Raw genomic sequence first — 21,594 nt, forward strand, 5'->3', positions numbered from 1 at the left:
AGCACCATGCCTGCCATGCCTGATAGCATGCTCTTGGCATAATACAATGGACTGATCCTCTGAAACTCTAAGCAAGACCCCAATTAAATGCTTTTCTTTGTAAGAGTTGCCATGGTTGTGGTATGTCTTCACAGCAATAGAACACTGACTAAGACACTATACCTGTGACACCTCCCAGGCCCAGAAGTGAATGTGTGAGTCATCACTAGGAAGGAGTCCCAGAGGCAGCTAACCTTGGACCCACAGCTGGAGATGAGTTTTTCCAGTCAGCTGGATTCTTAGAGCCAGTGTAGACTGATGGGCTATTAGAAGTAAAGGGAATATGGATCTGGTCAGGGTCCTTCCATCTCCCCCAACTCTTCTTTTCTCTTTTGACACAGGGTCTCATGTAGCCAAGCTAGCTTCAAACTTGCCATGTAGCTGAGGAGAACTTTGAATCACTGATTTGCCTGCCTTTCCCTCCCAAGTGCCAGTATTAGAACCAGGTGTGATTATATAAGATTAGTGTGGTGATAGGCATGGAACTAACTATATACATTTAGTGGGGTAATAGGCATGGAACCCAAGGCTTCCTGCATTCCAGGTAACTGTTCCTAAAAGCATGATTTCTGGGAATAAAATACAATTCAAGGAGGAGGCAGGTGGCCAGAGCTGCCAAACATTTCAGGCAGGAGGCAGAGTAGAAGGGGAGAGAAGAGAAGGGGTAGACAGTAACCCTGGTAGTGCCTTAAATGGATATTGTGGCTTCTCTGTTGGACAGGCAATTATTTTGACTACTGGCCCCATAGGTCATCCGGATCCAGCCCCACATAGTTGTGCTTTGGTGGCCCTCCACCCCCAGGAAACCTCTGCAGGGCTCTAGCACCGCTTCTCTCTGTGTTGGCTTTCTCTCTGCTGTCCAGTGAGTTTACATCAGGCAGCCTGACTTCATAGGAATGGTCAGAGCAACTTGAGTGGGCCAAGCCTCTGTCTGTGCCTGACTACACCCACCAGCACTCACAGGGCTACTTCAGCCAAGTTTCCCCTCCAACATGCATTTCCCACTCACATGACTAACGGTGGCTAATGTATCTTTCCAGCCAAAGATGCCCCATCACTTCCAGGAGCTGTCTGAAGCACACCACTGAGAAGAACCTATAGAGGCTTGAGCTACACTGTACTCAAGATAAACACCTCTTATGTGTAAGTGGCACTAAGCAGTGCAAGGAACTATGGGGATTGTGGGCAGGTCTAGCACAGGTCCAATCAGAAAGGAGCTCAAGCTGCACCCATGGCCTAAAAGTTTCAATTTCCAGGTGTGGACTAACCCAACCATCCCCAGGCCATTTAGATGCACACTCGGGCCATTTAGAGGGGTACCCGGACTATTCAGAAGAGTGAATGGGCATTTTAGGGGTGTCTGGGCACACAGACATAGAATTGTGGGTACCTCTAAGTCTCACAAGCTGGCCTCCTTCCTCCTGACTTTTCAACTTCAAAGTGGGCCTTGAACTCAGTTTCTCCTGTGAACTCAGATCCACACACTTGAGGCCCATGTTAAGGTACTGTGACTCTGGGAGTGCACTCAGACTATTAGCCTTCCTTCCTCTAGTTGTTTTCCTAATTTTTCAGGTTTCCTTGTGTTTTTTTTTTTTTTTTTTTTTTTTTTTTTTTTTTTTTTTTTTTGGGTAAGCAGGAGCCTCTATGTACACTGGCTACAAGATATCTGTTTTCCTATGGTGCTTAATTCCACTGAAGGTGTCAAAGCTACTGAGCACAGTGTGGCCAATCTCAGAGTCATAGTGCTATGGGGAGAGTATATGGAGGGCATCTTGATCCCAACCCCAGGCTCAGGCATGTGGAGTGTCTGTACCCCCTTCAGAGCCAGGCTGCAGGTTGAGGGCTGGGTCAGAACGGGCTTGGCTGGGACCTCAGGGAAGAATATTGCCTCTTCCCTAAAGAGCATGGATCTGAGCTCTGGGACTCCTCCAGTCCTCTGTGATCATGATAGGAGGTCATGAGGATTGGGGCAGCTTTAAGCCAGGATGAAGGTCTTCAAAGGATGAGCATACACCCCAAATCTATTCCTCCTGAGCAAATCTCATGTCTGCCTGCCTGGCTCCATCTGCCTCTGGGCTTAAATGTTTTCCATGATGGTCTCTGTCAGAAGGAGTTACAGAGATCAAAGACAGTTCAAGGCCCAGTTCTGAGAGACATGTGAGCCTCTTTTTCTTTTTCTTGTTTCAATGGTTACTGTAAACCCCAAAGGATGATATCATCTTGTGATGCATTCAGAGTGTTTAACTCACACATGGTACTGAATAGCGCTATATGGCTGCAGCCAGGAGTCTCATGCTGCTTTCACCTGGAATAGAACTGCTATGACAAAGGCTGAGGGGTCCAGAAGCCAACTCCCTTTGTTCAAGGATTCCTGGCAGCTGAGGTACACGGCCAGTGAGACACACTTCATAGACATGTGCAGAAGATGCTCAAAACAGGGACATGTACCCAGTACGGGGTCACTGAAGGAAAGAGACTTGAGGAATGTTCCATAGCAGAGTACTCCTCCGCTGTCTCCCACCACATGAGACTGGGGTGGGATTGAGAGAGTTGATTGGGTTTTAGACTAAGAATGAGTCTTAAAGAATGTAGAGAATTTTAGGTCACAGAGAGAATAAACCACACTCTGATGAGCAGCGCAGAAACACAGCAGCTGAAGACCAGCTGCAGGGTTGACCCCTGCCAGTTTAGCAGAGGCAATGCTGGAAAGGACAGGGCCAGATGTCAGGTAATTTCTCATCAGCAATCTGGTCTGAACACATGATTCCTTTCTCTCACTTTCTAGCATCTCTTGCTCTTATCCATGTACAACAAAACTGCTAAGCCCAACTGGTGGCCACAGGGGACTAGTTCTTTGCAGGCTGTAATCTGAACTCTCTTCCTTCTGCTCCTGCATTTTCTGTGCTAAAATATCCTGTTCCTATCACCCATGGCCTCCTCCCTTTCTCCCGGGCCATCTTACAACCACCTAGGGGTAGCTGATACCCACGTCACTTTCCTCCGATGCCTTGTCCCATGAGTCTTAGTCTCCTCTTTCTGATTCCTTGGGTATATATTCAATTTCTGTTTCCCTTAGTCTAAAGTGTGCTCAGCCCATTTTTATAAATTTTTATTTATATAATCACTATACAGCCTGATCCCAGCACCCTCCCTCCTCTCCTCCCAGCCTCGCCCTCATGCACCCCACTCTCCCTTCTCCTTTTTCTCAGAGAAGGGGAAGACCCCAAGAGGTACCAATCCATCCTGGCACCTCAAGTCACAGCGGGACTAAGTGTATCTTCTCTCACTGAGGGCTGACAAGACAGCCCAGCTAGGGGAAAGGGATCCAAAGGCAGGCACCAGAGTCAGAGATGGCTGTGACTCCCATTGTTAGGGAACCCACACGATGACATAGGAGCCTAGCAGAACCGTCTTCTGAGAGGCTTCATGCAGCAGCTGATGGAAACAGATGCAGAATTCCACAGCCAAACAATAGGCTGAACTCAGAGAGTCTTGTGGAAGAGCAGGAGGGGGCATTGAGGGAGCCAGAGGGTTCAAGGACACCACAAGAAGACCTACAGAGTAAACTGAGCTGGGCCCACGGTGGCTCACAGACTGAACCACCAAGCAAAGAACTTCCATGGGCTGGAACTAGACCCCTACAGATATGTAGCAGATGTGCCCAGCTCATTTTTGTAGTGCTCTGCTTGAGTCACTGTATAAGCAGTTAAGACTTATGTACAGCGGGTGAGAACTGGGTTGAACTGAATGAGATGTCTTGACCTTTAACTTGTTAGATCGAGACTCAAGGTCTGAGACTCAAGCTGTGTGCCCAGCACACCTTGAGCCCTAATACCTGTGCTGCATTAAGTACAACTGAACTGGGGCAAAGTACGTACTGGTTTTGGTCACTTTTCTAGCCAGAGAGGTGTCTGGGTACTCAGGACCTTTGACTCAAGTTTGAATAGGTTCAAAGGCTGGCGAACAGACCAGAAACTCTGCTCAAGTATATTACCAAATGGTAGGCTCAAGTTGAATTTTTACAGTGGACAGTGAACTGAGCACATTGGATACTTAACAACAGTGGCCTCAGGTTAGAGGAGGTACTATGGTTTAGATGGGGTTTGAGTGTCCCGGGTTTCACATGGTGACATTTAAAAGTTACAGTGAAGTCGGGCAGTGGTGGTGCATGCCTTTAATCCTAGTACTCAGGAGGTAGAGGGAAGTGGATCACTGTGAGTTCGAGGCCAGCCTGGTCTACAAGTTAGTCCAAGACAGCCAAGGCTACACAGAGAAACCCTGTCTCGAAAACAACAACAACAACAACAACAACAACCCAAAAAAAAACAACAACAACAACAATCAAACAAATACCCTACAGTGAGGAGTGAGGAGAGAGAAACTTAATCCAGATATTGACATTAGCAATGGAGCCTGTGTGGCTGACTAGTATGAGAAAAGGTCATTAGGGTGGGTGGACCCACAGTTGGATGAACACACACACACACACACACACACACACACACACACACACACACACACCCCTTTGTCCCACACCGTGTGACAGGCCAGACCATCTGGGGACTCTTTCAGTAGGAAGGTTGTCACCATGGATCTCCAAAACCATGAGTGAAGCTGGACATGCTTTCTTTACGCCATGCACTTCTTTAGCACTGCATGCATCAGCAACAGAAATGGACTACTGTGGATGACAGCCCTCAGCACCTCCCTCAGAACAGCACAGAGAGTTTTCTGTCATTGAGCAAGTATCTGGGACACACAAATGCTCACACATACCTCCCCTTTACCTTTTGTTTTCTTTCCTTTTTTGTTTGTTTGTTTTTCAAGACAGGGTTTCTCTTGTAGTCCTGGCTGTCCTGGAACTCCCTCTGTAGACCAGACTGGCCTTGAACTCACAGAGATCCACTTGCCTCTGCCTCCCAAATGCTGGGATTAAAGGTGTGCACCACCATACCCAGCCCTCCCCTTTACTTTCTAGGCTTTACTCTCTAGTTCTCTGCCAAAGTTAAGTCTGGCTTTTTCCTGAGCAGGACTCCAGTCATCTGGGTGGAACCCAGCCCTGAGTACTGGCTATGACTTTCTTTATTCCTGGTTCCAGTGTGACCCTGACAAAAGTGATTTCAGCCTTAATCCATCTCTAGTTTGCCTCAAATCCTCTGTTAATGTGTAGCTTAAGAGTATGAAGGAGCCATGGGGGTACAGTGCTTCACCCAGGACCTGAGTGCATATGGCCTATCATGTGTGACATGTGTGTCCATGGTGACACTTGCCACAGAGAGTGCTGCAGTGATTATCACAAAGGGACGAGAAGCCTCCTCTGTATATAGATGCTCATCTGAGTGTTCCAAGAAGTTTTCCCTCCACCATCCTAGCTGGCCATGAAACCCTGGGAACTCACACAGAGATATAGGCTCAGCTTCCCATTAGGCCACATGCTTGGACACCCAAGCAATAGGCAATGCTTCTCGGAAATCTTAGGAGCTTCTGGGATCACAGTAGATAATGCAAAACAATCAAATAACACTAGGGCCTAAAGCACCTTGAGAGACAACTCACATCTTCCATCATTCACAGAATAGCTGATCCTCTGGGAACAGATAGTCACAAATGGATCTGATTGAACACAGAAGCACACATAGGTAGGTGGACAACCTATGGCCTCGATTCTGCAGAAGGCAAAGCCACCCAGCAGGGGAACGAAGCAGGAGAATTGGGAAAACAAGGAAACCACAGCTCTTCCAGGAGCTGCTTTCGGCCCCTCTCTAAGCAACAACGCACATTCCAACTGGAACAGAGGCTTCCTGTTGTAACTAGAGTTGAGGCCCCGCGACAGACCCGGAACTGAGGCTGAATGGGTAACCCTGGAATTGAGGCACTGTCACAGGATTAGAAGTCTGGTTGGACATTGATGTAAGACTGCAGGGTGTGGTGGCGCACGCCCTCAATCCCAGCACTCAGAGAGGCAGAGGCAGGAGGATCTCTGTGAGTTCAAGGTCGGTCTGTGAGTTCTACACAGGCAGGGCTACACAGAGAAACTAAACAAACAAACAAACAAACAAACCCCAAAAACAACCAACCAAAACAAAACAAACAAAAATTAAAATAATAATAATAGTAAAAGGACTGTGACTCTACGTGAGAACGAGAATGAAAAGTTTCACACTAGAGCTAGAGCTGGAGCCAGGCATGCTGCATACGCCTGTGAGCTCTGAGAGCTGAAACAGGAGGATTCCAGGAACTCCATGCCAGTTTAGGCACACGAGGACACTTTCTTTCAATAGTAGCAGAAGCCACTGAGGAACAAGAAGCAGGGAGCCACGTTGGAGCGAGAATTGCGGCTTCACAGACTGTTACCTGAGTTCTGAGTTTGATCATGTCAGCCTCCATCTGGGAATTGGACTCATTAAGCTCCTTGATCTCTTCATCTAACTGCTTGATTTCTTCATCGTTTTCTATACCTGTAATGGAAACATCATCATGTTAGGGCCCTAGTGCCTGAAAACACTTCAGCAGAGATACGATGTTTTCTCTTCTTTTTCCATTTGGAGTTGAATTTTCTTGGGAGCTGTGTCACTATAATCATAGCTTATATGTCTTTATCTCTGCACCCCTGCCTGCCTTACCACCAAGGTACCTAGAGAAAGGGAAGACCTTGTAGATAGAGCCCTGGTACTGATAGAGTTCTAGGCTGAATGCTCAGAGCCTCAGGATTTGGTCCTTTAACTCTGGGCCAAAGGTACTTTGCTGACCCTTGATTCACCAAGTTATATTCCCCATCACTTCTTGCATTTAGCATCCTACCCTGCTCATTTCTGGCTCTGTCATCCTGAGCATGTCAGGCTTCCATAATGAGCCCTAAGAGAATCTGACCCTAGACTTGTTCAGAAGTTGGGAAGGGTATGAACCTGACTATCTTGGGATGAGAAGTCCAGGCCAGCAACTGCCAATATGCAAGGGCCTAGGTGGCTCCCTAGGCCAGCCATGGCAAAGCCAGGCACATGGCCAACTACCTGTGTTTACAAAGGGTATTTACAATATCTGATCTGCTGTGCTCTGCTGCTGACAATTTTGCATCACCAATATCAATATGACCAGGGTTCTCTTGATTGGGGTTATTTTGTTTTACATGGCTGGAGACACACGGAGCACAGAAGCCACTATCCTCAAACATGTCAGTCTTGGGATTGTGGGTAGCATTGGTCACCTGCCCCAGTAAAGGATCCTCTGCAGACCAGTGGGGAAGTATGCAGTAGTCCAGGCCTTACAGAATCTGTTTTTAACCTTTGCAGACAGATGGGCCCAGAGGGAGGCCAGAGACACCCCAAATACAGTGATGCCTGGCGGAAGAGAGGTAGTATGTGGCCAAGAGTCCTAGACAAGAAGGGAAGGAGACATGTCTACAGTGGTAGAACCTCTGCTTTTAGTGGGTAGAAAACAAAACAGAACAAAAATGTTTTACTATAAAATAGAGGGGGGGGGGCAAAAAAAAACCAGGGCTGCCGATTGAGGAATGGAAGTTAGAAGCTGAGAGCTGGCTGCCCACTCTGTCTGGATAGGCTGTCCAGGGTGAGCTGTCCCTACTCTAGGACATGCATGTTTGTCCCTGGAGCATCTTCAGTCTCTTCTCCTTCAAACTGACCTTTGTCCAATGGCTACTTCCTGCACTAATGAGTATCCAGTAGGTGCAGACTGAGAGCCACCTACCATGAGACTCCTGTCTTAGCATCAGGGTTAGTCTGTAAGACGCAGTGCTAAGTGCCTTCTCAGTGTGTGCTGCCTGCATGGTGTTCAGTGCCTATCTTCTTTATGTCAAGGAACTTGGCTTCTTTGTGGGCAAGAGAGAGGGGAGTATTGCCTGCAGGTGTCTCAAAGCAAGCTCTTTATGCTGACTGCTTAGGGCTCCAAGGAGAGAGCATGCAGATAGGCTCCAGGCCTTCTGGAGAGCAGAGACTACAGTTTATCTCCATTTCCCTGAGCTTGGTGTTAGGCAGAAAGGACACTGGCTCATAGTACCTCACGTCCCTAGGCTTGCACCACATATAGGGGTATGTCTCTGGAGAACAAAGGGGCAGACCTTAGTATTTATACCCGACACTGGCAGAGAAGAGGGTTCTGTAGGCAGATGCACTGTAATGGCAGACAGAAAGGGCATGACTACAGTCAATGTACCTGCACATTGCAATCAGCCTTCAGCTAGGGTTAGAGGAGACAGCCACTGACCAGACCTATAACCTAAGGACTGGGGTCTGAACTGGGATGACAGTGTGGATCTACCACTTTGATGTGAGGATCTCTCAGTCATGGCCACTACATTTATAGTGCACCCAGAGCTCTCAGTTAGGATATGTTATGCAAAGGGAATCAGGGAGTCTACCTTTCTGGCTTCAGGGAGACTCAGGCTTCTGAGTGCCAAGAGTATAGGTAGAGCTTCTTGGCGAAGGTGCCCCTACCTCTTAGCTAATCTCACTCGCAGGTTCTGCTTAGTGGTTCCTGGAATGAGCTTAGTGGGTGCTGAGCCATGGATCTCTTACTGGAACCAGCTTAGTGAGTGCTGAGCCATAGGTCTCTTATTGGAACCAGCTCCAGTGAGTGCTGAGCTATAGGTCTCTTAGTGGAACCAGCTTAGTGAGTGATGAGCCATAGGTCTCTTATTGGAACTAGCTCCAGTAAGTGCTGAGCCATGGGTCTTGGGGAGATGTACACAGCATTTCCAGCCTCTGACATCCTGGTTTTGATCAGCTTCTCAACAGCTCACATGTTCTATGTGTTCCTTCTTAATTAAACCCACAGCTCCAGGGTTACAGGAGCATGTGCTACTACTGGCTTTTCTCTTGGGTTCTGGGGATCCAAATATGGGTTCTCATGCTTGAACAACAGGTACTTGGCCCATTGAGCTATCTCCCTAGCCCTGTTCTATGTGTTCTTGAATAAACACTTCTTAGTCCATGGGTCAAAACCAAACCCATATCCTGAAGCACCTTAACGTTCCCTGAAGGAAGCATCCGCATACAATCCCTGCAAGGGACATATGGCTTCATGCTCTCAGGGACATTAGGCAGTGCTTCATCTCTATGCCTGGGGACCTGTTTCTACAAGAAAATCAGCAGCAGATAACAAAGAAAGCAAGTAGCTATATCCTGAGAAGAAACTCATTTACAGGTTGAGACCTGAGACAATAGGGCAGAGCACCCATCCATTTTGTCTGGGACTGTCTTTGGCACTATGGTGCTGTTTCTCTCCACACTTGGCTCTAGATGACTTCAAAAGTGTCACAGCATTGACTTTGAGCTTGCAAGCTGAAATATGTATATGGAATCCAACAGTCACAAGGATAGACCGTGGGGGCATGTCTCAGACCTACAGGTTAGTGTGGGTTACAGAAGCCTCCCAGGGCATCTGATTTTCCTTGCTAAACTTTGTATACATATACAGAGCAGTCAACAGGAACTCTTGAAAGGGATGGATTTTGCAGATGAATTCAAGACAATCCATTATTGAAGATGCTGGGAGAGGAGAGGGCAGGAAGGAGGCTGCCATCCTTGCCTTGTGTCCTTAGTGCTGTAGAGCTGCCCCTAGGTTACAGGCTTAGGGATGGGGGCCCAGAGAAAGAGGAAAGAAAGGAGTGCCATGGTTTCTGGTGAACCAGAGTGTTGAAGATCCTGGGACATGGGATGCGGGTGGGGTCTATAATGATCTCTGTTTCTGTGGTCTCAGAACAGTGGGCTAAGTCGCCTATGCTGAGCTGAGATGCAGTGACGTCCCACCTCTGTAACCAGCAGAAGTGTTGGGGACCCCAGGGTGTAGTTACCATTGCTGGCTCGCTGCTTGATAGTCAACATCTGTTCTCCAGACAGCTTTGCTTTCTTCATTGCTGACGTAGCTCTTGGACATCCTGACAAGCTGTTGATAAGACAAGAGATAATTGTTAGCCATGGGCTTCAGCAGAGCCCAAGCCCTGCAGTGACAGATGAGGTATCGCAGAGTGTTTATCAGTTCAACTGCTATCCAGGGATACTGAGAAATTCAGAGCAAAGGTGCCATGTGCCAGCACATACATACAAGCGTAACGTGGCCTGTACGTATATGAGCACATTGATGGGCTGATCATGGCTGCATGGTTAGTGTGGCCTCTGGTGTGTGGTCTCCAGAGCAGGGATGTGAAGCAAGGGGACACAATCTCCCCATGTAACTCACAGGACTGTTGCAGCCTTTATGGGTGCATATTCCTTTATGTGCAGCCTTTATATTCCTTTAAAAGTTGCTTCTTATGAATAGCATCAAACTTACACAACAATTATGTTCAACCTGATTTCAAACACATAGAAGCAAACAAAGTAGTGTAAGAATGTTTACCCAGCTTTTTTTTTTTACCACTACCCATAGAAAGCCCCCTTTGTCTCATCCTCCCACAAACTATTTAGGATGAAAGTAGGTAAAAAGTCAACTACAATATTGTCACCAATGTTTCTGAAACCAGACTTGTTACTCAGGCAGCTGTGCAGCCTGGTTTTCATGCGGCCCCTGCTGTATGGCTCCTCTGCATTATCACCACTGTACATCTGGAACTGCCTAGAACTTGCACTTCTAGTTTTGTCTTTGAGGGTATTTCCAGAGAGTTAACTGAGGAGGGAAGAACCATTTCAAATGTAGGTAATACCCTTCCATTTACCAGGATTCTAGACTAAATAAAAGGGGTTTAAAAAGGAAGAAATAAGCTGGGTGCTAGCATTCCCTTTCTCTGCACCCTGATGTTCCCAGATGTGAACCAGCCCCACCTCAACAGCCTTGAACAGCTGCCATCATGCCTTCCCTGCCACCGTGGACTGCTTCCTTTGGACTGTGAGCCAAAGAAACCCTTGCTCCCAACAGTTGCTTTTGGTCACAGCAATAAACACATGCCTCTCGTGTGAGTCTTCAATTACCATGCCTAGTCCAGTTCCACCCTAGCTCCTTATTGCATTTTAATGGACATGTCTGATGGGACCTTCCCATAGGGGCTCTCTGGCTGCATGTCTGCTGGAGTCAGCATGTCCTTTATGCAGAGCTCTTTCCCATGGATGGAGTAGGTGGGCTTCCTCACACCCATCAAAGCACAGGCTCTTCCTCTGGCAGTACAACTGGGAAAGGAGGAGCCCATCAGGCAGTCACAGGCCAGTACCTAGTCAGGATTCCTCTAGAGGCCCATGTCCTGCACTATGTATAGACCACAGTGCAGTTCTGAAGTCTGACAGCAGTAGAGTGCTGAAACTGAAGTTCCCAGAGTCCTGGTAAAAACCACATCTTCAGGCTTTTACTATAGAAAGGAGAGCAGTGGAAGACTTGTGAAGACCCACGCCCTGAGGGCATGGTTATGGTGGCATGTTCCTATGATCCTAGCACTTGGGAGGTAGATGCAGAAGGATTCGGAATTCAAGAAGAGTTTCGGTTATAAGAGCTGAAGGCCAGCCAAGGAGATAAGGAAACAAAGCACACTTCTCTCTTTCTGGAAATAAACAGACTAAGTCCACTGCCCAGTGCTTTTCCTCCTGGGAGCCTGTCTGCAGCTACCAAGCTTGAAGGCAGGAGACTGCTTTGGGCCTGTTTTGCTCCTGAAAAGTCAGCCACACGGGGCTTTACCTGCTGCTGCCAGTTCATACAAAACAGACACAGTCCTATTCCCTTGGCCCCTTTGTGTGTTTTGATAAATACAACATAAGATGGTATGTACAAGCAAAGTGCTTGTATGAACATGAGGTGGTGAGGACATTGCCATGGGACACCACAATTGCTTTCCAGTCAGATTTTCTTTGTATGATTACAAGGGCCTCACTCTGAAATAATAGAAGTCTCCTACAGGCAGCCTCTGCAGTAGTTGCCTGCTCACAGTTACATTATCAGCATTATTTCTATACATAATCATAAGTGCTGAGCTTAGTTAGATGTGACCAGCTTTGCCTGGGGTGGGATGCAGTCTACAGCTTTGACAACAACATGTATGTAATGGTTGGAGTATGCCACTGTGATAGGTATAACATCCCAGGGATAGGAGGCCTCAGCCACAGTGTGATCTGTAGAATCTCCAATAGCTGTTGGCTAGGATGCATCAAAGGGCATGTGCTGTATAGGTCTGGACTGGCTTACTTGTGAGAGGAGACTAAGATCAGAGTAGAACTGGGCACACTATCTGATGAGTGTAGTAACTTCTGCATATTGATGCATTAGCCTGTGTTAGTCAGGTGCCTGAAATGAGAGCTTCTGTGCTGATGTTTTCAAAAAACGGGTAAACTGAACCCATCCCCAGTTCCATGGCAAGTTGGGCATGGGCATGAGGAACTAGCCAAGCCTCCTGCAGACATTCCCAGGACTGTGTTTCCCAGAATAGCACCTTGTTCCAGCCTCAGGCTTGGCCCAGCCCCACAGAGCATGAGTCTCCCAAATTATGACACTCACTGTCTTCTCCTAGGCAAGCCTCTGGCCATTCTTGCAACAGCTTTTCAGAGGCCAGGAATCTGGACAGAAGACTCCAGAGTGTGGCGTCCTGGGTTCCGGAGGCCTGCCTCCCTTTCTTACTGTGGACTCATGCTGCAGCCTCAGGATGAATCCTAAGCCTCCTCTTGTTTTTACAGTCACCCTCCATGGGGCCCATGTGCATCCCTTAATGGAACTGCAGGGCCTTTTCTTGGGCTGAGGCCAACATACCACATACATCCTGTGCAATGGTCCTGGGACCTCGGATCATTGCTTCAGCTTCTTAAGACCAGTGTTTCCTAAGTATCCACACTGCCAGCTTAAGGTTCTGCACACTGGTGGCTCCCCTTTGCTCTCCCCCATATACTCATGATGCTCTCTGGTTTTGTTTTTCTGCCCCAGCAATGTGTATTGACTACTCAACTTTAAAAAAAAAAACAACACCCAGTTATCTATTAAATAGGACCATGGGCTTCAGGAAGTCTCCACCTAGGTCAGGCTGGGATCATATTCCCAGACATCATCATACCTGTGCATTTCAGGCTGTCCTAGACCAAGAGCACATCACACACGGAATTACAGACATTAGAAAAATTGCACATAGTCAATGATAGGGACAGATGACACCAGATGACATTATCCCAAGATTCAGCTTTCAATGGACCTGGTCTGGGTTCCACTTATGAGGATGTCCCTAGTTTCTTCTGTTTTCGCTAACTGAGGCTACAGAACCCCTTTCCAGTGAGTTCCCAGGGCTGACCTGTATTGCTTTACCACAACCAGTATTAAATGCTGCCCAGTAGCTCTGCTCTACCATCATCTGGGTCAAGGGCTCCTGAGTAGAGCTCCAGACTTCCTTTTTGTTTATTTTTCTTGTTGTTGTTTTGGTTTGGTTTTCAAGACAGGGTTTCTCTGTGTGGTTTTGGCTGTCCTGGATTCTCTTTGTAGACCAAGCTGGCCTCGAACTCACAGAGATCTGCCTGCCTCTGCCTCTCTGAGTGCTAGGATTACAGGCGGGAGGTGGTGGCGGGGGGTGGGGAGGCACTGCACCAGGCTACTCCAGACTTCTTAGCTCAAGGCAGTGAGTGCTCCTTGTTTTGGCGTTGTCAGGAGGAAGCCAGGTGGACTCTGGGCCACCTGCTTCAGTCTTGCTCTCAGGTATTTACTGCCCAGACTCTCAAACTTTTCCTTTTTACATTCATAAGGGAAATAAAAATGTCATCTCACATCGAACTGAACATAAAGCCTAGAAATAGCACTTTTATGTTGTTTCTCTGTCATCAGTGAATAAATTTGCCTGATGGGAGGGGCAAAAACAGTGCTACATATGGACGGTGAGGCAGGCCGGGGTGGACGGTTGGGAAGCTGAATCAGGGAACAAAGGAAGACCCCAAAGACTGCTGCCTCCTGCTCAACCAGCTCATTTGGTTCCTGCCATTCCGACGTCATGAGCACATCTCCTCACAGGGCAAATCTGGAAGTGAGCTCTGAGCTTCTCCGCTCAGCCCTCTGTGTAGTCTGATTCCTTGTGGGCATGCTGCCATCTGCCGGCTGCTCGTGCGGTCTCCTCTGTGAGGCAGTGGGTCAGGCTAACCCTATGGTAGTGGGGGGTTACCCAGCCAGCCTCCTTACCCTGGAGGGTAAGTTCCGAGTGAAGGAGCTTAGTCTGCTGTGGAAGCTCACTCTAATAAAGATGGGTGCCTTTTGAGCCTCGATGTACAGTTGTCATGCTGAGATTCTGGGCAACTCATAGTTAATGCCCATTTCCCACATTCCTCCTTGCCTGGGGTCCCAGACATCTGGCAACAGGCATCATTTCAGAATCCAGCAAGAGTTTTAGTCTCTGCACAATGAGGAGAGAAGGCCTCCAGTCTTTATCAGGACAATAGTCTCCTGGAGAGCCTTCAGCTGCATACAGGTAGGGAAACCAACCTATGTGCCCACGATCAAAGTGGGCAGGATATGACCGTGAGGAACAGAGATGTGATCTGAAGGAAAGTCTAGATAGACCATGTGACTCAGACTCAGGCTGCCTGACCATGTCCACTCTGCTCACTTTATAGATAGGAGGCAGCGATGGATGTGAGGGAGACAGGTTAGAGAGCAGGTGTCCCCAGGAGGCAGGAGTTGGCTTTGGAGTCGGTCTTCTAAACAGCCCAAGGTGCTCTGTTCACTGTTGTAACTTGACTCCTTGCTGAGTTGCCTTTGATTCTTCCTGAAGTAGCTCATGCTTTCCATAGCATACAATGCACACCATGCATGTGGTACACACCATGCCATGGTGTGCTGCTTCTCCACACTGCAGCTCCATCCCTATCAATAACAAGCTGAGAGAAGCACCGTGAGGAAGGGCAAGAAAATGGAGAGCGCCATGGAGTTCCTGCCTCTCTCCATCTCAACCAGAAGGGAGCCCTGTGATCCCTATTAATCCATAATTTGAAAGATTTTTGTTTTCAGTTCTATGCCAAACAGGAAGCCCCAGAGCTGTGGGGAGAGAGAAACCTCACGTACCTCTGTGCCAGGCAGACAGCCAGGCTACCTGGGGAACAGAACGGCTGGATGCCTGTAAGTGGCACCAACTGAGTGATCAGCTCAGAGACCCAGAAGAGCCTTGGTTGATGTTGCTTGTTTCCCTGACTACACTAAGGGAGACTCAGCCTTCTGGGAGCTCTCTGGGGTCTTGCTGAGTGATGACACCTATTGGGAAGACCTTCTCTCTGCCATGTTAGGGGCCTCATGGGGTTTCCCTCGGGCACTTTAGTAGGAGCTATGCAGTGTCTGCAGAGACATCCTGGCATGGCCACTCCCATACACGGCTCTAGCCAGGGCCATGGCAAACATGAAAAGCCCACTTTCCCTTCTGAGGACAGCTACCTAACACAGCCTTGAAAGGTAGCAGGGTTGCAGCAGAGTCAGATGCATGACTTTTCCTTATCCAGATGAAGTTTAGAGTCCAGTCTGGGTGGAGACAGTAAGAGAAGGAAGGGCTTCAGGGGCTGGAATGGACTCTTTAAGGGCGGAAGTGAAATTCAACCAGTGCCTCTGCCTTAGATGATCACAAGATGAGATGCCGTCTGCAGAGCGACTCACTGGGAAGCATGGGCTGAGAGTCCACTGGCGTCTGCTTGGCAAACCAGGAAGTCCTAGATTCAGACCTCCAGAGGCTTCCAGGATGGGGTGGGGCAGCCTCCATTGTCTCTGTGTTGGCCAGCTCTCTTCCAGCAGCCTTCACTGTTTTGTATGGTATGTACTTAGAATTTGCTGTGTGACCAACCACGCAGAACCAAGTTCCTGCTGCCTGTGCCTTCGCTGTTTCAGTTGGTGAAATCCCTGGTAGCCTCCTCAATCTCATAAACAAATATTCCTTCCAAATCTTGGGGACACCAATGAGGCTGGTGCTTGCCTAAGAGATCATTGTTGGAGTTACTGAGAGGTAGTGATCACAGAAACACTAAGGGAGTGTCAAGAACCTTGCTAGGAGTTGGATATAGTCACACATGAGGTAGGCAGATCTTCATCCAATTCCATGTCAGCCTGGGCTACAGAGAGAGGTCCAGTCTTAAGAAAATAAGAAGCCCTGTATGGTCATTGGATTTCATACCCTCATCTAACATTCATCCAACAGTATTTCTGTAGCAGCCCCAAGTGCGACAGCACTCACTAGATAAAAGGAGGTCCTAACGACAGCAGCAGCAGTGGTTGACAGATCCCTCCAAGCTGCCGTGCTACAACAGGTGATAAGCACCAGCCTGCATCCTCTGTCTTCTGTGGCTGTCTGCACTTTTTCTGAGTGACAGATGATTTTGGCAGGGTTCCTGGTAGGTCTGGAGTCCAGACCTCTGTGAACTGTAAGCTCCCTAACTTGGGATCTGACCTTTGGCCAAACAGAGATGGAAAGTCTGGCAGATATTTACCTTTGAATACTTGGTTGCTGGGTAAGAGCAGCTGTGGCTAAGGTGGAGTTGGGCAGCCTTGAGTTCAGGTATGGTCAGTGATAGTGATAGAGGTAGCTGCAGAGGTATGCAGAGGCTGATGGCTAGAGACCTGACTTATCTGCTGAGGGCACTGGATTTAAGGACAGTGTGCTGAGGCTTGTGTTGCTGCCTGTATCATAGAGAGCACCCACAAAGAGCTATGGGAGAAAGCTAGAGAGCAGTAGAAGCTGGTGTGGGAAAGCATGTTGAGGGTTGGAGAGATGACAGGGCTGGGCTGGTTCAGTGGAAACAGGAAAAGTGTCACCCAGAATGCATGAGGGTTCTCCTCTCCTCCCCTCCCCTCCCCATTTCTTTCCCTCCCTTCCCTTTCCTCCCCTCTGCATTTCTTTCTTCTCCTCCTTTCCTATTCTCTTTCCCCTCCTCTCTCTTCTCCTACTCCCTTTCCCACTCATGTCTTCTCCTTTCCTGTCCCTTCTTCTTCTCTCAACCCCTCCCCTCCCCTCCTCTCCCCTCCCCTCTCCTCCCCTCCCCTCCCCTCTCCTCTCCTCTCTCTCTTTCCCTTTCCCTCTTCTTTCTCCTCTCTTCCCTGTCCTGGATTTTGTTTGTGACAGTTCTGTGTGTCTGTGTGGAAAGGCTGCAGGTTCCAGTGGTTCACTGTTTAACACAACACTGTGTATTGTAAAGAATCTATAGTGACAAATACCCACATCAGTTGATTTCAGCAGAGGAGAGGGGCAAGTTCAATGTCAGACTTTGAGAAGAAACAGGTTCCCAGAGAGAGAACTGAGCTTGAGATTATAGTGTCAGTGTAGCCTGGCTGGATGTACCAGCTTCCCAGGCCAGGTGGAAGAAGCCCTTTCTTGCCAGGGTCCCATCCACGTCACCTCCGGGAGCCATTTCTCTGGGAAAGCCTGACTGGGGGTCTTTCCTCATTCCTGGTTCCTCATCAAGGTCTTTCCCCTGACAGGCTTAGGATCCTCACCCTGGAAACCTTTCTTGCTTTATTACTTTGGTAATATTCTTTCTTTCATGTCTCAGGTCTCTGTTTTTTGTTTTTCACCACCCTCACCTCAGGCACTCTTTAGAAGTTGGCTACTAACCCTCCTGAACTACTCATTCAGTCTTCTGAAGTATATTTATGGCATTTTGTTATCTCTTTACAATTTATAGGGGACATCTTCAATTTTGCATCTTTGCAGGTAATCCTTTGCACTTACATTTTAAAGATATATTTGTCCCCTCTTCCCTTGGGTTATAAATACAATATACTTTAATACTCCTTCTGTCCTTTTCTGCCTGATGACAAATGATAAACTTGAATTTTTTTCTTTTGTTTCCATGGTATTTCTGTTTTGTTTGTTTGTTTTGTTTTTCTGTTTCTCGTCTCCTTTTGTTTGCTTCAGCTTTTGTCAAGAAACCCAGCACTGTCTTGAACTGGCAGTGGTTCTTGGCTCTTGTTCCTGCTCTAGTGCCACTGACCATGAGCATTGCTTGCCTGGCTGCTGGCTCTACTGGGGAGCCAGGCCCTTTTCCAAAGAGCTGGACCTGGCAGAGACTGTGGATTCATAGGAGTGGTCAGTGGCCTCAGCTGGAATCTGAGGCCAAGAAGGAGGCAGGACCTCTCCACTGGACCTCAAGTTTCTGTTTTCTGTAGAGATTTGGCCATTTCCAGCCTGCAGAGCGCTTGTTTGGAAGGTTCTCTGCTCTCCCTTTCCTGGGGTGTCAGAGGCACATGGCCCAGCATTCAAGAGCCCACCCGCTCTTGTAGAGTTTCAGCTGGCCTCTCCCTCAACACCCTAGAGGCATGTGGTTGTGGGAGTATGTAGCATGTGTTCTTGTCTTTCTCTTCTCTGTTTTCCTTTCCCCTTCTGTTTCTTACTTCCACACCCCCAGTTCAGCTGCTCAACAAGAGGCTGACTGAGCCTTGAGCTTGTTTCACCTTTGCATGTACCAGTGTCTGTAGATGTGATGCGTTCTCTTTGTATTAGGTTGTACTGTACTGTGTTTTGCATGTTCACTATGGGAATTGGTCATGTGAGTATGTATCAGTCTATGGAGTTTAAACCAGGACACAGAGGTGACACAGAAAACTTTCTGATGGGCAATATGTTCCTGTAATTTAATACACTGGTTCAGGGGCTTGTGTATCTATCTCTCCTCTCGAGGTGTCCATCTTAGAAGTAAGATTCAAGTACTTAGTGGGGGTACTGCTTGCACACTTTGAACTAAGTGTTGCTCTACATGCTACTCAAGTGGGATTCAGTGATCTCAGAGAGACTCTTTATTCAAGTTGGGGTGGGCGCAGATCAAAGAGGAAGGGCTCAAAGTAGCAGAGGGCACAGCAGCAAGACTCAGAGGCCCCAAGGGCCACTTCAAGGGTTTATGCTTGCAGAACAAGAGCTTGTCTCTGGCTAAATCTCCATTTGAGTAGTTTCTAGGCTACCTCTAACCATGAGTCTCACAGACAGCAAGACTAGCTCCCCTTTGTTCCTCTCTTTCTGTTCAGGGGGCTCAGACAAGGCTTAGTGCCTTTGGATTACTGGATCTCCAGATAGAAAAAACTGATACTCCAAGATGTGAGCATTATTTGGAAATAGAGTCTTTATGGATTAGATCAAGATAGTATGGACCCTAATGAAACTTTACCCACATCCGACAACAATACATGGAGAAACGGCCCTGTGAGGACAGAGCAGAGCTTGGGGTGACAGAGCCCTTAGGACTGGAATGGGGTGCCTTCAAATTTTCTGATATTTCTACTCTAGCTAGGGAGGCACATTTCTATGACTTCAACTCCCCAGTGTACACTGGTACATGGGTGACCTTTGGAAATCAGTCCCATCTGGTGACACATTTGGTTTCTTGCAAAATGTTGCCATATTCTTCCTGACTAAACGTACAATCTGCTTTTGCTCCAGTGGCATTGACACATGAGAAGAACAGTTAAGAGAGAGTAGCTCAGGTGTAGAGACTGCTCAGGTGTGGGTGTAGATGGTGGCCATCAGGTGGTATGGCTGTGGTGCTTGTGGGGATGGTGATGATTTCTAACATGATGGTAGTTATACTAGCAGTAATGATCACTGTGGTGTCTACCACCACCACCACCTGCGCACCACCACCAGCACCACCACCACCACCACCACCACCACCAGCACTATAACACAGCTACAATTGCTACTGCTATAAATATCACAACCACCATTACTGCAGCAACCATTTCCAGCATCCTCACAATCACAAACACCATAACCAGTGTCCCTACATTCCTCACAACCACAACCACAGCTCCCACAATCACTGACACCACTACAGCCCCCACAATCACAACCACAGCTCTAACAATCACAGGCACTATAACAACTCCTGTCATAGGCCCTATAATAGCCACAATAAGGCAAGACCTATCATAACCATAACTTCTACAAGTACCACAACCATAGCCAGAATAATCCATACACTGCAACAGCCACCACAACCATGATGGTTACCATTATAATAATCACCACAACCACCACTACAAGCACCACAACACTACAAATACCAAAACAACCAAACCCACTCCACCTTATCCGCACCACTGCCACCACAACCCTCTCTGTTGTGGATAAAACATCCCTTGGAAACAGTGTTGAAGACACCTGAAACCTGCTCTCCTGTGCCCTTGTAGTCTGCCATTTGGAGAGAGAAATAAATGTCTCAGTGAGAGCCTGCTTTGCTGAGGTTCTGGGGAAATGAAGCAAACACTCTAGAAAGGCTGCAGAGGACTAACTGTGCAGTCAAGGCCAGGGAGGGCTGAGCAACTCCTCCAAAGAAAACATAAGTCTTACCTATGAAAATACTTGGTTTTAGAGTGTGAATCTAAACTATAATTTTTGAGTTTTTTTCCTGAGGCTCCTTGTGGAATAGAATTGAGGTGACAGTAAATAAAGATGTGAACTTTGCATGCACTTGCCCGTCAGTATTTGAGGAGATTGGTTTCCAAGCTCCAGTCAGACATCAATACTCACAAAAACTCACATTCCTTTTATGAAATGGTGCAGTATTCACATGTGATACCCCAACCTCCTTTTCAGTTACTTCTTTTTCTATGGTACTGAGAACTGAACCTTGAGCCTTGAGGATATGACAAAGTCTACCATAGCACTATGCCTTTTATCTTAAACCTCCCCTAGCTCATTTATATTACTCAGGACAATGTAACTGCTTCAGGGGGGTGTGAGGGGCTGGAGAGATGGCTCAGTAGTTAAGCATTCATACTACTCCTGCAGGCAACCCGATTCCAGTTCCTCATCACCTATATAGTGATGCTCACAACCACTTGTAACTCCAGCTCCAGAGAATCTGACATCTGGACTCCATGGATACCTGCATTTATATATGCACAGAAATCCCCACCACCCCAAGACACATAGACATACACATAATAAAAAATAAAAACAAATCTTGAAACACAAAACTGTATAACTGCTGGGGAAACAGGAATAAGTCTACACACATCAAACACACAGGTGACCTGCAGCTGGATGCCTCCTGGGTTGGGGCAGTGTTGAAAGTAGGTTGCAGATGTTATGAAGCCTACCCGCCCCCTCCTCTGCTTCTGCACCCCTCTCCTGCAGGTATAGACTAATGTGTGCATATCTCTGGCTTTTCTGACTCCTGCCCACTCTACTGAAACTTTCCCAGAAGATGGAGGCTCTCGAGCCAGCTCAGAGATGGCAGAGGTTTTCCCTGCATTTGTCTCCTCCCTCCCGTTCCCTTGCACACATCATGTGAAGCTCACCTGGCTACTATACATCCCAGGCCCTCAGATCCACGTGGTGATAGGGAACACAGGCTTTCATCTTATATAACACTTGAGCTCTCTCTTCGTACATCCCTTCCCTGACGCATCAAACTATTGTACATACCAAGAGATGTTGATGGCAAGAGGAGATGGCAGTGATCCGGAATCTGCCAGAACACTAGGAACCTGATTGGAGCTGTGTGTTCATCTTGAAGCCCTTCCTCTTATTCTTCCTGAAGAAAGTTCAGAACATCCTAGCTGCACCTCGCCATATGCCCCTGTCCATCTAACTGTGGATACCCTTGGGCTGCTCCCATAGATGTTCACACCATTCTCCTCTTCATTTTTGGCTCTCCGACATCCACTAAGACTAGGATTCATCTGATCACT

General features: G+C 47.7%; 1 protein-coding gene across 13 annotated transcripts in view; it reads right to left on the reverse strand.

Moving 5' to 3' along the window:
- MYT1L (myelin transcription factor 1 like) overlaps positions 1 to 21,594 on the reverse strand; it is a 403,682-nt gene that overhangs the window by 4,523 nt on the left and 377,565 nt on the right. For 9 of the 13 annotated variants that reach the window (XM_084791226.1, XM_084791228.1, XM_084791224.1 and 6 more), the window contains 2 exons: positions 9,848 to 9,939; positions 6,388 to 6,497 (listed from right to left, as the gene is read on the reverse strand). In XM_084791226.1, the coding sequence (XP_084647352.1) occupies positions 6,388 to 6,497; positions 9,848 to 9,939 (202 nt within the window). The remainder of the gene's footprint in view (positions 1 to 6,387; positions 6,498 to 9,847; positions 9,940 to 21,594) is intronic. The other 4 variants (XM_084791225.1, XM_084791222.1, XM_084791229.1 and 1 more) reach the window with 1 other exon arrangement.

This window comes from Acomys minous (genome assembly GCF_964271855.1).
Source record: "Acomys minous genome assembly, chromosome: 8".
In the NCBI taxonomy this organism is placed as follows: domain Eukaryota; kingdom Metazoa; phylum Chordata; class Mammalia; order Rodentia; family Muridae; genus Acomys; species Acomys minous.